This window comes from Helicoverpa armigera, chromosome 28, assembly GCF_030705265.1.
Source record: "Helicoverpa armigera isolate CAAS_96S chromosome 28, ASM3070526v1, whole genome shotgun sequence".
Taxonomy (NCBI): Eukaryota; Metazoa; Arthropoda; class Insecta; order Lepidoptera; family Noctuidae; genus Helicoverpa; species Helicoverpa armigera.
This window is the reverse complement of record NC_087147.1, coordinates 6816834-6835236: the sequence shown is the minus strand read 5'-3', so window position 1 is coordinate 6835236 and position 18403 is coordinate 6816834. Positions and strand designations below refer to the sequence as shown.

At 33.9% G+C, this 18403-nt stretch overlaps 1 protein-coding gene across 4 annotated transcripts in view; it reads right to left on the bottom strand.

Moving 5' to 3' along the window:
• LOC110371436 (uncharacterized protein) overlaps nucleotides 1–18403 on the bottom strand; it is a 64217-nt gene that overhangs the window by 9624 nt on the left and 36190 nt on the right. For all 4 annotated transcript variants that reach the window (XR_007512368.2, XR_007512369.2, XM_049851836.2 and 1 more), the window contains exon 3: nucleotides 1398–2565. Coding sequence is in view for 2 of the 4 variants with exons in the window: in XM_049851836.2 (XP_049707793.2) it covers nucleotides 1398–2565 (1168 nt within the window). In the remaining 2 variants the exon portion in view is untranslated. The remainder of the gene's footprint in view (nucleotides 1–1397; nucleotides 2566–18403) is intronic.

The window sequence follows — 18403 nt, the reverse complement described above, 5'->3', positions numbered from 1 at the left end:
TAATTTACAACATCATGTGTAAAGCAGAGATAAAGTTAGGAGTATCGTATGTTTTGATCATGTGACAGCTGTCAGTTTTCAAGGGAGAATTTCAGTTGTTTGTAATGACTGACTTTTATATGGTAATTTTTGAACATTTTTATTCCATTTACTTTGTTTGAAAAAATCATTTTTTTTTTTACGTATTTTTCTTTTATCTTTGTGTTGATCGACATATATTAACCAGTATATTAACGCATTTAATTTAATGTGATTATGAACGACACACCCGATATATTCAGCTCTTCTGTAACAGAAATACCCAGACGAGAGCGCGCCGATATTAGTAGATATTAGTAGTAGAATTTAGTATTCATATTTTAAAATTCAAATATCAAACGGTGGGAAATCAAATTAAACACTTTTATATGTGAAATTCTTTAACTATTTCGTTTTAACAGATAATGCGATACAGTAATTGATTACGTATGTAATTCAATATCGTTCCAGTCGCTTTATAGCTTTGGTTAAGCCGTGAGTGAGGGGTAATTGTCTGTTTTGGGTTCTATAAATTGTATGATGCGGGTAGGGCAGGAAGAGAAGTAACGGTGTTACTAGGGAAGAATTCTTTAAGAGAAAAATTATTTATATTGGTACTTTCACTCCATTTTAAATCATAAATTACTATCATCAGTTATTTCGTTGTCATTCCTACATGATGTGCAAAAATATGTCATCAAATTCAAGTCATAATTCAAAAGCGATCTGTCAAAATCAACGCGTAATTTGGCGCCAAATTACATTCCAATCCATGATGGCCGCCGGCGTGTTGCAAGCATGACGAATCACTAACTACTACTGACTAATAAACTCAATTCAAGGATAACTCGATTCTTTATTAGTAACGGTATGTGCGTTAAATAGAAATTATCTATTGTTATAATCTTACTTGTGAAATTGGTCAATGAACGTTTTGTAACCTTTGGGTTTCGTTTCCTTTATCTGTTGTCTAAAGGGCAAAGGTAATTGTGATTGTGCCTTATTGTTAAGGCTCTTACCAAAGAGTATTTGCCAGGATGTTACACCAATAAACAAAAACTATTATATGCAAATGTTTATGCTAAATATTGAGTTCTAAATTATTTGTTTCTACCGATACTGATCAAATCCTGTTCTTATCTAAAATAGCGATCTTTTATGTACCTGATGCAATGTTACTTGTTCTGTTATGTCATTTAAATACTACACAATAGAGCCTTGCCCATCATAAGTTTACGACAGACTGGCTGATAATAACACTGCAAAGAACTAGGAATTTGTTATTCAGTACGGTAGCAACTTTCAAATCGAATCTTGCTTAATCGATGACCGTCATTGAGTAGCGCAGCCTACTTACAAACAATGAATGTAGCACTAACCTTTATCTAGATGTTTAGGCTGCACTTCCCGCGTCGAAGACCTAGATTTGGTCAGCCTGTTTATCGTGGTCTGTCTCGGCTCGGCTGATCGCCGGCTCTGGTGATTGGTCGGCTTCATTCTCTCCTCCCTCACAATTGGCTGCTCAGAAACCCTTGGACTCAAACGCTCCTTATTCGTCACCCTGACGGAATTCCTGACCAATCCCGGCCCGAATTTCCGATGCATTTCAGGAGTATTTGGACATCTTCTTGGTGAGTTAGCTGGCGCTATGGACTTTAAATCAGGAGAATCTATTCTCCCTCTATTTATGATCTGTCTCTTGTACCTACAATCTTGAGATTTATCATAAGACCCGTTATCAGATTCATCCGAATAATCCTTATACTCTTCAGAATGTCCACTCGATCTTCTTGAAGTTATTCTAGGATCGATATAATTGTTGTTCTTATTCACAGTGTTAAAGGAACTCGATCTTTTAATCGATGACCCGAAACCGATGTTATTCGATTTATATTTGAGTCCGTCGCTTAATACTCTCTGGTGACTTTTCTTGTCTCCTTGGCAACGAGTTTGTTCGATACGTGGGTACTTGGATTCTAAGGCGTTGTTTTTCAGGACAGTCTTGAGGCAAACAGTGGGGTTAGCGTTGTTAACATCATTGGCTTGGCTTTCGAAAGCCCTGTTCCGCGTGTGCGTTTTCCTATGAGGTGATAAGATCGCGTCTACGTCATAAGGAGGTCTATTCGACAGTGTTTTGTCATCAGAACTATTGCTTAGTAAGCCTCTATCTGAGGACGGACTATTCATGTTCATATCATGCCTCCTATCTGTATCTAAGGACCTTGATGCGGAGTTTAGCAGAATTTTCGTACTATCGGGAACTTTAGTGGACCCAGTGATGACATAGTGGCCGGGACTTCTTAGAGGACTGCTGTCATTTGAGTGGTCTTTCCTTCTTAGACGGTAGTTGAGTGAGTTGGACCTACTGAGCTGTGAGATCGGGAGCCGAGAGATGGCGGTCTTCTCGCTGATGAGACTAGAGGTGAGTGCTGAAGGAATGCTGCTGAAATTGTTTGTTCTGGAAGACTGGAGCTTCGCTTGTAAGTTTGTGATGGCGTTTTGAGTTTTTTGGAGATACGCTTCTGTGTCTTGCGTGGGAATTAAGTCCTGGAACAAAGAAAGAGACAAATAATACGTAGTTTGGCATTCTCGTAGTCTCGTATTCTTGATATTTCTTAGCGTTTTACGAACTATGATGTAAGTTACTGTATGCCTTAAATTACAAAGCATTCGTTGGTAAAATAAAAAGATAAACCAACACACTTTTATATTTAAATATGTACAAGGAAAAATATTTTAATAGATATGTAATATCACTTATGTAAGTATACATTCTTGTATAATGAAGTGAAGAATTTGCTCGACTTAATTTGTATGTAGTTATTTGAAAGTTTTTTTATGTAATTTCCGTCTGAAGCTCTGAAATTTAAATGATCATTTCCGCTCAGGATATATTATAAATGTTGCATAAGCCTTGCTTAGTCCTGTATTGATAATGAAATTGAAAGAATAGAGTAGCTAACTAAAGCGTATGCATGTTATAAACATTTTTATTTACTAGATTCTGCCCGCATCTCATGAGGAGTATTTACTAGCTTGATGAACATTAAAAGGTACTTTACAACCTGATGACCTGACCTTTACAAGATGGAATACCTATGGAATTTTGCAAATCAAGTGGTTTCCGAGATAAGTACGTTTAAAACTCTTCAACTTAACCTTTCAGTTTTATCTATAATACAATATAATAAGAGACTTTTAAATTCATAATACAACTTTTTGATCTTATTATGAACTTAAAAATTATAAGGTCTCACTTATGGGACATTTAATGACTTCCTACAGCAATTTAAACCGAACTCATTTAATAATAAGGAACGTAATCCGTTTCTTTGTCTTACTAAAACCAATAAAAAACTAGTTTGAGAATAGAACTGTCATTGCCAAGGTAACTACGGTAAAAAGAAAACGCAATGGTAAACTTTCGCTTTGAAAGTCATAAGGTACTTAATTAGATAAATGTTTTATGCAGGTGGTCTTTAATTTATGCTTCAAATTGTGATGCCTTGAAAACATCTGTTAATCAAAGAGAACCTTGATCGCTATCACTAAATATTAATATTATTATACTAGCTGTTGTCCCGCGGTTTCAACCGTATCCCAGGGGATCTTCTGCCAGTTCTCGAATAAAATATAGCATATGTTTGTTTGTTCTTTCCAACAGTGAAAGAATAAGTAAAATTGGTAAACTAACTCCTTTAAGCTTCTGTCTGTCTACTAGCGAAAAATTCGTCATGTGCTTTTAAAATAGATTAGTAACGATTAAACACGAGAGAAACTGTTAATAATTTTATTATATATATGTTCAATACATAATAGTGCAAAAACACTAAACTTATGCGTAAGTAACAGCAAAATACTAAAAACGTTATTAATTACATTTTAATACAAAGAAAGAGCGTCACAATAAAAATACAAAATGCCGTATATTTTCCGCGTGTTTTACTAAGAACTCCTTGTCAGATGTTAATAAACTATTATGGTTAAACTGCAGTGAGATATGACAGGCTAAACAATGGCCTTTGAATTACTATCAGTCTAAACACCTATTGTTACTGCAAACGGTTAGATAAAGCGGGCAAAGATTAAAATAATAGTGCAGATGGCAGTTTTTTCTGATGGCGAATCGAGGTCGAGATTTTTGCCTAATTTAATGTTGGTTTTTGACTTTGGTAAACAAGAAATTAAGGTTTATTTAAGTGCAATGAAAGTATCTACAATGTTATTTTATCTTAAAACAATAAAACAAAAATAGATATCAATGATAAAATGTCATAAAAATTATTAATCATTGTAGAAATTTACCAGTTTGTCAGTATTTATTTAATGCATTTCGGTTAACAGGTCAAGTTTCAATTTATCTGTAAAACAAACAGAAGTTCTGGTGAAACCAAGATTAGATAGTTACAAAATTGTGTCAGCGACTTGTAGAGTTATTTGTAAGCAATAAAAACGGCGTGTTTTGCGTAACCTTTCAGTAGAATGTTTATATTTTCATCTTTGCTATGTACTTTTACTATTATACTATAAAGTCTGAAATCACCAACCCGCATTGAGCAAGCGTGGTGATTAATGCTCAATCCTTCTCCGTGTGAGAGGAGGCCTGTGCTCTGTCTGCCCACCAGTCTGACGATAAAAACGCTGAAGCAACAGTAGGTATGTACTTAGTATTTAAGAACTTGTTAAAGTCCCGGAAGGATGGTTGTTTTCTTTTTAAATCTTAGTTTATCCTTAGCTCAGAAATTGTATTCGGCGAATAGCAATAGATAAAATTACTGTTGAAATAGGTTATTATTTGTCTGGTATCACGTTTCTTTCACACGTACATTTTTCTAAAGACATCATAAAACTTGATATGATGACAGCTTGAACCATGAATGTGACAGAAACACGAAAACTATTTACAGTTTACGTATTTTCACACCACCAAAACTTGAATATAATAAAAAGCATATCCACTATTATCTCTAGCACTTCTACCTCTATTTCTATCTCTTACTGGTCAAAAATAAATTGTACTTAATATCTAGCATCTTGTAAGAAAGCATCCTGCGACAGTACAGTTTTCAGGATTACGCTGCAGTCTGCATTGCGATAGTTACATAACGCGTGCAAAATAAAACACGTTTTGGCGCGAATCACGACCTACTTATTAATGTGTTATTTTTGTGAGGCAGGTCAGGTCGGGACTGTTTCCGAACGATTCCAGTTGGCACTTAGAAAAGGATTTTTTAACAACTTTTTCAGGTTTTTTTTAGTTTTTAGTGAGATGAAAGTGTAAGAGAGGATATAGAGTTAATAGTGTAAGAGTTGGTGTGAATTATTGAAAGAAACAAATCAACATTAAAATACCAATAAAATTAACTTAGCTGACTTTCTGTCAATGGAATGAGTTCATCAATAAATAAGAACTCTACTTTGTGTCGCGCAACCAGGTAAAAACGAACAAAAGACGAGTCCCACAATATTTACTCTTAATAATAAAGGAAGTTTTATTAACATAATATTTAAATTATGACAGCTTGCGAGCGGGAAAAAATAAAAGAAAAACAAGGAATATAGGTCAGATTTATCAGAAGTTGCATACCTTCATGAAATCATTCCCGTAATGCACTTTAGCGCGCTAATTAAAACGGATTTTTCCCTGTTTTTAAAAAAGATTTTTCCTCGTCTTCTAATTAATAGGACGTCTAATAACAAGTATGTAGAATTTTACAAAAATATTACATGTTCATTGCAACTATGCCTTGCAAAATATAATGAAAAAGAATTCATCTATTTAAACGTGAAAGCGTAATAAACGAATAACATTGGGGTTTATAATATACTAGCTTCTGCCAGCGGTTTCACCCGCATCCCGTGGGAACTACTGGATAAAAAGTAGCCTTTAGTCTTCCTCGATAAATGGGCTATCTAAAACTGAAAGAAATTTTCAAATCGGACCAGTAGTTCCTGAGATAAGCGCGTTCAAACAAACAAACAAACTCTTCAGCTTTATAATATTAGTAGAGATTTATATTAAATAAAAATTTTGTGTCGCTTCTGTCAAAATATTCTAATCTATGAATTGATTTGCTAGTGCGCGTCATGAGAGCATGATTAGAAATGATTCCATTAAAATTGTATTGTTACGAAACACGTATTATGTATTACCTACAGCGTCATAATGTTATGTATATTAGAATAACATGCTACTTATTTTGATAAAATATGTAGATAAATAGATGTAGATAGTTCTTCGATTATCTCGTTAACTAATCTTTTATAGATCAAAACCCTCTTTTATGAGTTCATTACGAAATAAATAATAATATAAAACTTTAATGTAAAACTTTGAATTAGAATAATGCATGTATGCTATATGATTATGACTATTATGAGCATAGATAACAACGAAGGCTTATAAAAAGTTTACTTTTCTTTTTTATTTGTTTATTTATCCCTGAGAAAAGACTTGTATCAAATTATAATCCAAACCAATAAAGTTCAAATAATCCATATCATCAATAACAAGCATCTAACAAATAAAAATGAAAACTTATTTTAAAAAAAGTGAAAGTTCGTTACGTGTTGGAATGCGTGTCCAAACGGACCTCATCCGTTCTGATGTGTTGTGAAATTAAAAAAAAAACTGAACTATACCATAAACAAGCGTTATGAGTATGAGATAATCTTCGCTAATACTTAATGCATTTTTATGTTGAAAGTAACATTATAATAGTAAACATTATCATCAGACTTTTTAGGGTCCCACTGCTGGGCACAGGCCTCTTCTCATCCTCAGCGGGGCCCAGCAGGGCTAAGGCCTGCCGGGGCTGCGGGATTGTTCGAAAGAGTTACCGCGGCCCTGGTACATAAAAGGCCTACGACGGAACACGACGGTTTTTAGTCAGTAAGAGTCTGACACTCCCTCACCGCTGCTAACCCACAGCGGGAGGGGATCATTTGATGATTTTTCACGTCATTGAAAAAGGCCTCTTCTCACACAGAAAAGGAATGAGCGCTGACCACTACGCTTGAAAATCAGGTCTTCTCGTAATCTTTTCCTTTATCGATTGAAATGATGTAAATAAACACCAAAATTATGGACATTGTAGTAGTCGGGTTTTTTTTTCAGATCCAAACAAAACATGAATGAACATATCAATAACCATCACAAGAATTTAAATTACTTAAAACTTCTCAAATGCAAATTAATCGTTCGTCTATTTTTATCAGCCATTCAAATTAATGTAAATTAAATCAATTTTAAAATATTTGGTATTTTTGCGTTGCATCGTCACTTTCAATCTTGTTTAAGATTCTTCTGCTCAACACTTATTTGTTCCCGCGATTCCGCCTGCTGTTTTATAAGAAAACTGAATTGCACATTATTTTCTTAACTATACAATAAAAAAATAGCGAATTCCCAGGCCAACTTAGAATAGGTAGGTAGATATTTCAATATGAAATCTGACCATATTTGTGTATAGGGCCCCGATTCTGCTAAGTTAATAATGTCAATAATTTTCAGACAATATCATTCATTTGTGAATCACAGAAACGAATAAAAACGTTTATTTAAAAGAAAAAATAGCAGAATGCCACATACGCTTCAATCGTAATTGAGTCTTGATTGGATCTCAGTCGGATGTGAACTGTATGTCGCTTAAGTAAAATTAGCAGAATCGCGCCCCAGATAGACAGACATAACACTGTTAACCTACGTAGTTAAACTGCTCTTAGGATGTCAGTATTTAAATTTAGATTCAGTTTCCAGACTAAACGCCAACGTAACAATCCAGCTAAGAAATTATCTCATCTTATGTTACTGATACTCTTCACAGACAATAATAATTGGTCAATTTAGAACGTCCAATTGTCATAAACTTTATATTAGACAGCATTTGAATAGCCATGCTACATTTAAATACAGTGGAATCTCTATGTAACGTCGATAAATCGAAATCATTGGTAAGGCGAAAAAAAATCCATTCCCTTCCGCTCAAGCCCTAAATACGCGGTATCTCGAATTATACATGTACTCCTCCTAAGTACTCACTCCTCTTATATACTCTCTTATGTACTCCTCTTTTATACTCTCTTATGTACCTACTCTCTTATGAACTCTCTTATGTACTCCCCTTATGTACCTACTCTCTTATGTACACTCTTATATACCTACCTACTCTCTTATGAACTCTGTTATGTACTCCCCTTATGTACCTACTCTCTTATTTACGCTCTTATATACTCTCTTATGTACTGATCTTGTACTATTATTGCATATGTTTCAAATAGTTTCAATATAAATAAAATATGCAGATTTATTTATAATTCAATATGTAAATTCGAAAAATGAGAGTGAACGATTTGAATTGCATAAACTATTGAGACTAATACATAATATTTATTGAGTAAATTAGTGAACGTATAAATATTTTTATTCATTAAATTCAATTCTATTTCTTGTTCACATCAAAGGAGATGGCCAAAAAAACACCCAGAATCGACAGGAAGTTCATATGTATGATTGGATTCAGTATAATTTATGGATTTTAAAAAGTATTTCAAATCATCTAAAAACCATGGGGTTCTCTTTTTATAACGTTATTTCGATCAAGATTTTAGTTCACAAAAAAGTTTACTTTTACTATTTGATGTTCGTTAGAAGTTGAATGCAGACTCGTGATTGGACCGTTTTGCATTGCTAAGTCATTTGTTATATTTGACAATGTCACATGGCGCGATTTTCAAAGACAATTTCTCCAAAAACATTTCATAGCCAGTTGTGAAGGTTGCATGTAACTGCGAAACCTCTCCAAGTAGGTAAGGTCGGTGCTTAATCGTATCTGGAGTGGTTAAATACAAAACCTTTTAATCTCCAGGCAAACTCTGTAACTATGGGGAACCATTGGCTTGTATAATGTTTGTGTACCTTGTTTTTTATGTGCCTTGATGTCAATAATCTTATATATCAACATAAATTCAACAGAACTTATTTTTGTGAAAATATGATATAGCTCCTATACCCCATGGATTTCAGGCTGGATTTTTTGGCACCATCAAAGGTCAATAATAATGAACCCATTGGTACCCATTTCGTTGCTGTCGATTCTGGGTTTTTTTTCTATGAAAATTTGGCCATCTCCTTTACGTAAGGACACGTAAAGATAAGAAACTAACAAGCATTGTTTAAAAACAAATAACCGTCAACAATCAGAAGATGAAAAACCGTAAAATCGACTAAACAGAGTTTCCTGTTTAGTCGATTTTACTAAAAGCACGTACGTTACGATAACGGTTATTCACTACAACACTAGTTATTTATTGCTAGTGCTTTATCAAAATGAACGTGTTACAATAATAGTTTATTTTGCTAAGCAATAAGTTATTTTATTGCTTTGACTTGTTGATATTAATTTGACTCTCGATGAATAAGTTGAGTTTAAATCATTTGAGCTATGCGAGATTTATTCACTGGTGTTTTTTATTTTTCAAACGGAAAGACTGACAAGCTTTTGAATATGGTGGCTTTTGGTAGATTTTAGAATAATTCGACGAAGTAGTTATTAGTACCTCTTTAATGGTATCTTTGTTTACTTAATAATAAAACATTTGTTCTGTTTATGATTATACTTGACAATGAAACAGACATTGATTTATTTTTCGCAAGAGATTTACTGATAAAACACTTACTTACAAAGACTTACTTACTTTACTGACAAAATCAAAACAAACCTGATAAATACATTTTAATTAATAATAAACAGTTTCTCGTGTTTACAACCGTTCTGGTTTGGATTCTGTCTGTCTGTTCAATGTTAAGCCGATTGAGTCATATCGAAGAATGTTTCAAAATAAATAAACCTTTTTGCTAGCGGACTTTATGGTATGCTAAAACCTGAGAAAATGGCTACTACGCCAGTTATAGCTAGACTGTAGTAAACAGGTTTTATTTAAATATGTTTACGTTAAAAAATTGAGGTTACTACCTTGAAATTAGCCACGTTTTGGCAATATAATATAAACAGAAATGCGAAAAGTAGCAAAAATGTTGAAGTAATTTTATAAGGTTTACGTAAGTTTTCATTACTAAAATCTAGAACAATGCTAATGCATAGATTTAGAACCATATTTGTTGGGCAAAATCTAATTAAAAAATTGCTGACTTCAAGTAAGTTCTATATATAATACTGATGTATAGTGTACAAGCCTTCTTGGCAGTCGGCTAAAAAGGAAAACATGATAATGATTGTTTAATGTAGGAAACCTTCCATTAAGATACATGTATGATTACGAAAGCTTTGGTATTTGCAACATTTGCTAAACACGTGTGAATAGTTGCTACTTAGGTAATGTGTGCTAATAAACACTAAATTAAGGAATGAAAAAAAAATTTGGTTCATTTTCGAGGTTTCTCCCATAGTTTAACTAAGGGATTCACTTCAAGAACCAAAATAAAACTGCATGTCATAATTCCTGTCTCAAGTTTCAATCTATATCCAATACAAATTCTATTTAATCAACAGTTCAAATTATACCAAAAAAAAAATCGTAACAATCTAACCTACTTTCGCATTTATTTTTCGACGGAAACAAGCCATAAACAGCCTTAGAAATGTTGCCACTAAAATTAAATCCGTCACATATGGCAATGTTGTTATTTGTGTCAAATATGACACATACGTAACGAGGCGTTTTGGTATTTTGGACACAAGTGACACGCGCCAAGGTTAGTGAAAGTTAGTCGGAACGGTCGTTGTCACACTAGTCTAGATAACTGCTGAAATTCCAGATAGTAATGCTGAAATTCTAGATTGTTTGACCAAAGGTCTGTTAAGAAACTATTGAATGGTGATTGTTTTAAAGTTTCTGAATTTCTGGCCGTAATAAGGGTTGATTGTCTATGTCTAAAGTTCTACAATTTCTTGTTCAAGCCGAAGCAAAGCGATTAACAAACGTAATAAAAACCATCAAGAAAATGTACCTGTAAATACCTATGACTTATCTGCTGAAAAGTATTAACTACGTAATCATATGAACTAAAATTAAAAATTAACTCAAAATAAAAAGCTTTTAAGTAAAACGTTCAGAGATAATGGAATAATCGGAGCAATCTTAAATAAAGTAGGTTCTATAGAAAAGCAAGGCTTAATAGTCTTTCTAAGGCAATCCCGACTTGCTAATATTAAGGCGAGGAATTGGTCAACAATAATTCCATAACCGGCACGCGCATCTAAGGCGCCAAAAGGGGTCGGAGCGTCTGAGCGGGGCGAGGATAACAATACGCGCGCTAGCTTATAACTAAAAGTCGTAAGCGACAAAATGGTTTTGTAATTTTATTATTTAGAAATGATAATTTGATAAAAATTCCTTTTACAATTTTAAAGAGTATGTATATACTCAACTACTAAAAAAGTTAAGAGGCTTAAATCGGTCCCGTATGCCCATAATATGTGAATCTCTTTTTAAAAAGAGGTATGTTTGATATATTTTTCTCTGTTATAAAAGTTACCTAATCATGTTTCTACAACAAACAAAATAAGGTTTATATCGTGAACTTTCAGATAACCAAGTTGTATTTTGATCCGTTTTGTATTTACTGAGAAAAATTGAAATCCTTGGGGCCAAAAATTCCAATTCGTCCTCTTAAGGTCAAGTCCCAATCAAGTTTCTGCTTTGATGCGGCTGCATCCTTGAAACCAGCTTCCATTTAAGTTGCAAAGTAATTTATTTAAAAATCTTATTTTTCATGTTGAAGATTCTTTTTGTGTTTCTGACAGTCGAGCTTCCTCAAAGGCAAATGGTATTACTAAACAAACAAATACCTAAGTAAGAAAATATAGCTTCTAAGTTCTCCTGATTATTTATCAAACTTTAATATAAAACTACGAAAACATAAACAAAGCAGTGATTTAACACTAGGTATCATAAATAATTTACAACGAAAATGATTTAGTGTTCAGCCAGTCAATATAAAAGTCAATTTTATTTATTATCGACTATTTCAGAAACGATCGTTATGCAAATAGTCGATTCTCCATAAAAATTCATTGTGACATCACTACCATAAGCAGCCAACTTTATTATTTAAATTTCGAATCTATAAAAACACTGTGTCTACCAAGCCAACTACCATAGACTGTTAGTCAATTAATTATATCTACCGATTTTTGACAATCAAATTTATCGATTCAGCAACCGATTAATCTAGAAAATCACGGCTATCTCGTATTAACGGTATACAAATAAAGCAATGACCACAATATGATGTCATGTACCACATCGCACATGAGTCACAATGTGAATCACAACTCTTGACCAAAAATGGCGGCCTGGCAAGATTCTTTTGTGCTTATTTGAACTTGGCCTTCCATGTTATGTCATCTGCTTTGGAATATTTATTTTTAAATCATTATAGTATCGTATTAAATGCTAATTTAATTATAGGCTGTTTATCGACTTAAACTGAAATAAAAAATGGCGCTTATTGTGACAGTTAAATTAGCGGGAATATATTTGCATACCTATATTCAATAAGAATTCTGTTTATACATCATCATCATCATCTCAGCCATAGGACGTCCACTGCTGAACATAGGCCTCCCCCTTTGATCTCCACAGATACCTGTTGGAGGTGACCTGCATCCAGCGTCGACGGCGACCTTTATAAGGTCGTCTGTCCACCTCGTTGGTGGACGTCCTACGCTGCGCTTGCTAGTCCGTTATACAAGCAAATAAATATTATTATTTTTTATTCAAACATTTTCCATTGAAACTAGCAATTTAAATAACCTCTTTTTTACATATTGTTTTAAAGGGACAAAGGGCCGGTAGCGACAATGACAGGATATGACGTCAGCTACAGGTGCACAGGTAACATTAGATCGTCCCGAATGCAGGAAGAGGCTAAGTTATTAGTGAAAAGCGATTTCAGTTTCATAAAATTTAAATTGTAGCAAAATTATGAGAACTGATAGTAATTTTTTATCGAGGAAGGCTACAAACTACGTTTTTATCCGGAAGGGAAAAGCATTTTCAAAATTGCTCGAGTATTCTCTATGACTGTGGCATCTTTAAAACCGGCCAAGTGCGAGTCGGACTCGTGCACGAAGGGTTCCGTAAATTACAGTTAAATCAACCTATCTCAAAAACTATAAGAGATACTTTGATCAAACCAAAAATCGTTGAAAGAGTTAATTAGCATGCATCACCTCTATTTTTTTTAGAATTTTATACCCCGTAGTTATAAAAATAGAGGGGGGGGGACATACTTTTTACGACTTTGAGAGCTGATATCTCAAAAACCGTTCACTTTAAGAAAAATGTTTTTTTAGAAAACTTTATATCATTTTAAAAGACCTTTCCATTGATACCCCACACGGGTATGTACATCGAAAAAAAAAATTTCATCCCTCAGTTACATGTATGGGGGGCCCCACCCCCAATTCTTTTTTTTACTATTTAGTGTCATATTTTTGTAGCGGTTCATACAACACATATTCCCATCAAATTTCATCACTGTAGTACTTATAGTTTCCGAGTAAATCGGCTGTGACAGACGGACAGACGGACAGACGGACATGACGAAACTATAAGGGTTCCGTTTTTGCCATTTTGGCTACGGAACCCTAAAAACGGTATTTGGTACAAAGAAACAGGAATTAAATACACGGAAATAAAAACTATTATAAAAAGCTTACATTTTAAAGACCAAATAATAGACCGCATGATGAATAATTAATACAATTAACAACAAAAGCATATGTTTCACACATTTTAACTTAACAAACAAAGGAATTCTTTAGTAAGTTTGTATTATATTAAATTCATGATAGACATCTGTTCTGACAGCTAAATAGGAGCGTCCGTCTGACCTAAATTATACTTTAGTATGAAAAAATAAAGCTCGCCATATTTGCCCACTAATTAAGACCACTATAAATATAATACAGGCCAAACACGTAATTCGATTAGTAGGTTAAGCTCGTCGTTTAGTCGATTCCTATTAAGTAAGTTTTTATTGACAATTTGAAGTGACTCCCGCGTAAAATAATTTATTGTCATTTTCTTAAATGGCAATATTGCCTTAGATCCTTACATAAATTATTTCTTAATACCAGATGTTTAAGAAAAAACGCCCCCTCAAAAACTCAACTATGATTCATAATATTATTTACATTATTTCTAAGTTGGCTACAGAAAGCGCAAAATTATCCCGGATTCCTTCTTTAGCTACCAAAATGGCACGGGAATCTCTCTCGAAGAATCCTGTAGCCAAAAGTTTTGGTCCTGAGTCCTCCAAATTGCCAATCTCTCATACATTTACATTGTTCTACCACAATAATGTTAACCAAGTTACCAGTCCTTTTTTCCAATGGGAAATCATCAAACGACTCCTCTCGCTGTGAGTTAGCAGCGGTGAAGGAGTGTCAGACTCTTACTGACTAAAACCCATGGTGTTCCGTCGCAGGCCTTTTATGTACCAGGTCCGCGGTAACTCTTTCGAACAAGCCTGTGTGCTACTTATTCTACTTAATAACAAGTTTGTGACTTGCGCCACAGCGGAAACTTGCATCGCGACGTGACCGTCTAAGCGTGATACCTGGATCAGTATTGTTATTGTAAATTCGTGTCCACTTACAATTAGACATGGCGGCGGCCGTCACAATTTTGTTTGGGTCACGGTCTGTCTTAGATATACTTATTAGGACGTGTTAAATTAGATTATTATGAAAGTACATATACGAATAAATGCGGAAGTAAGGTTGGCTTTCATAAAATATAACTATTGAGCCTTTAAAAAGCTGAAGTAAATATATTTAATCATTTTCCCGCGGTTTCACCCGCGTCCCGTGGAAACTACTGCCCGTACCGGGACAAAATAGGTATAGCCTGCGTCACACGGGAGGAGTAAAGCTTTCAAATCGGTTATTTTTGAATAATTTTTAAAATCGGTTCTGTAGTTTCGGAACTACAAGGGTATAAGACAAAAAAAAATGATTCTTTTTTATTATATTAGTATTAGATTTTTTACATACAGTAGCGACTTTTTATATGAATGAAAAAACTTAATTGCGTCATTGTAATCTGCATAAACAATATAAAAATGTTTGCTAACCAAAGCAAATACGCGGTCGGCCTTGAAAATGTCGTTAGGTGAAAATTAAATTAGCCTTATTGGACCATCCCTCGCGAGGTCGTGTAGCCGAACCCTAATATTGCATGAGAATGGCAACACACATGTGCGGTGTGCCATTTTGGATATAATTTTAATTTCGAATGTTGGCTCTCGAATATTCTGCGTTCGAGAAACAAGTAAAATGTTATTTTTTTAAATGCTACATTTATTTATAGTTATAGTTATGGAGGGCTTTTAGTATCGGGGTATACCCCGAGGGGTATCGGGTTGCTCGGGTTACTGGGTTGAGGAGGTCAGATAGGCAGTCGCTCCTTGTAAAGCACTGGTACTCAGCTGAATCCGGGAAGCCGACCCCAACATGATTGGGAAAAGGCTCGGAGGATGATGAGTTATGGAGGGCTTTTCATACACATAAATATCCTGTAATATTTTAGTGTTTTTGTTGGATGTTAACCTAATATTTGAGATAGACTGTGTCATCTATCTATGGTCATGATACTAAATGTAAGTAAAATTAATTTATTAATTTGCAAGCCGTTTACTAACAGCAAAAAAACTGAAGCAACGGGTGTAGGTCGAACGCGATTGCGTGTTCACTTACATAATTTGAATATTAACTATTAATCGCGCTGCACTGAACACAAGAAATCACTGTATGTAGGCTTACTTTACTGTTATAATGATAACGAAAGATATTGGGTTTGGCTTCAAAATGTCTTTAAAAGCAAATAATTCGGTTATTTTACACCATCGGAGAGAGACAACAAGGACCTACATTTACGTGCACTCTGATGCACGGCTGTATCAGTCACCAACTTCCAGGCTCCGGACTATTAAAAACTCAAGATATAGTGCCGTAAACTACGACCCCAGACAGAAAAAAACAGTCGCCATATTGGATAAATACTTTTCTTTATGGCAACAAACATATTGTAAACTTCCAAATGCGAAAAAATCTAATAAAATTATTCCATATTTGTGCAAGATTTAGCAAGAACACTCTAATAAGCTTTTTTATTTGAATTTTCGAGTGTAATTGTTAATAGGCGTTACGGTTCGAGCACGGCCTCTAGCGGGACCGCGGTGACTCAACTATAAGTACTAGTGATGTCAAAAGCTTTTACGGTTTTTGTAAAAAAAAAACGTATATTCACTTAAGTAATAAAAACTCCCTTTGTCTTAAAGCGTTATTATTGAGAAAATAGACTAAACTAATCTTCAAGGGTGAAATTGTTTAAAAGCTTTTTATCGGGCGTTATGACTTTTAAATTATCTTACCATTTAGTCTATTTACAGTAGGCAAAAAGACGCAACAAAAACCACGAACACAAAACTGTACATTGTACATAACTGTTTCTTCTTGATAATAAAATATACCAATGTTTCTTATCCTTAATTGAATTTAAACTTATTGTTTTCCCATGACTTAGTATTAATCAAAAGTCACGTACAAGTTTTTCTTCAATCATATCTTTGTCTGAAAGTGAATTGTAACCTCTAACCTCTGGCGCCTTGAACTCTTCGATGAACAATGTCACTTCCTTGTATTGTCAGTTTTTATCAATTTATATGTACTTCTATTAATTTTACATTCAATATTTTGCACTTAGGTTATAGCGGAAGGTTATAATTAGTAGATAATTGATTAATATAAATCGTATCCCTCCACGTTCTTTAAAAAAAAATAGTTTAACATTTCTTGGTAATACTAAACTTAGCTTCGTAAATATAGTGCGTATCTAAGTTTGTCTCATTGTAATTATATTTTAGGTGTTATAAATAAATAAAAGTTAGACTAAACTTGCTACACAATTCACCATCTGCAGCTTAATATCGTCTCTATGTGCTAAGATCGTTAAAGATAAAACTTTTTGCAGTTTTACAAAGCAGCGGCCATTGATTCGCTTCAATTTACAGTTGCGGTGAAATTCACTATTACATTTATGTCGACGAATGTACATTAAAAGATGATTATTTTAGATAAAGCATTACTGAAATTGCGGAAGCGTAAAGCCGGGCGTGACGGCGGAGGATTTATACCACTTTCCTTTGCTCTTTTACATTGCGTTCATGTCATGCTACTCTATGGTCACTTGTATGATCTGTGGAGCACCTGTCATTTTTCTGCTAATTTCAATACACGATCTATCCGTTATTTTAGGGATAAGAGATTGAATTTTGACAGCTAAAATGTCAAATTTCGATCTATAAATAAACTTTTACATGTTTATGTCACATTTTGATGCAAAATGTCAAGGTATATTTAATCATAATAGCTGTTATTTTGAAGAGGAAAATAACATTTGACCGAGTTTTGTTGGCCACTGCAATAGACGAAGTAATTTGGGAGAATATTTATTGTTCTACTGTATTTTATGCGTAGGAAGGTCCCGACTCGAGATCTGGTCTTTGTCAGAGAAATAGTTATTTAAGTTTTAATTATTTTGACCTGATTTTGTCACTTCGCGCATAATCTTCGCATGTAGGCGGAATACTGTACTTGCAAAGTAATATTTAAATGTATCTTTAAAATCAAACGATTCATATTTTAATAACAGTTAAAACCAACCTTTTAATTAATAGTTAAAAGTATGCTAGCCTTTATGTACCTACCTGACAGGCTATGATTCAAGAGTTTAATAAGAATATTAAACTATGAGTAACTAAACCAATTAAAAACGGTATAATTTGTGAACATAAGATTAATAAGTCAAGATTTTATCGGAGTAGGCATGCAAAAAGAGGTTGCAATCACATAGCGGTATCTAAATAACAAAAAATAACTCCCACGTCCCTGATCTATGTTAAATAACTGAACTAGCATAAAAATGCTAACTTCCTCATGCTTTGTAATATCAACCCTACAGGCTAGGAAATAAGGACACAATTGTTTTGTAATAAATTTAAAAAAAATCTAGACTGATGATGTTCCGAAGCGGCTTCGTTTATCGTTTATCATATGACATTGTCATAGAATAACTTGTCTTACTTAGTTAAGTTTTCAAAACTTTGTAAATCGGCAGAGTAACGCTAACAAAATAACCGTAAAACGTATAAAAACCGCATTTTTTCAACAATATAGCCCAAAAAACAATAAAAAACCATGCGTTCCAAAATAAAATGCGAAATGTCAAACGTTAAATTCCATTTTCAAATCGTAAACATTTCAAGACCGCGCCTAGTCTTGTAACAGAAAACACTTGTACAATAATGGGCCTTTTTTTGTTTGGAATAAAGTTCATTTTGGAATAACAAATAAAA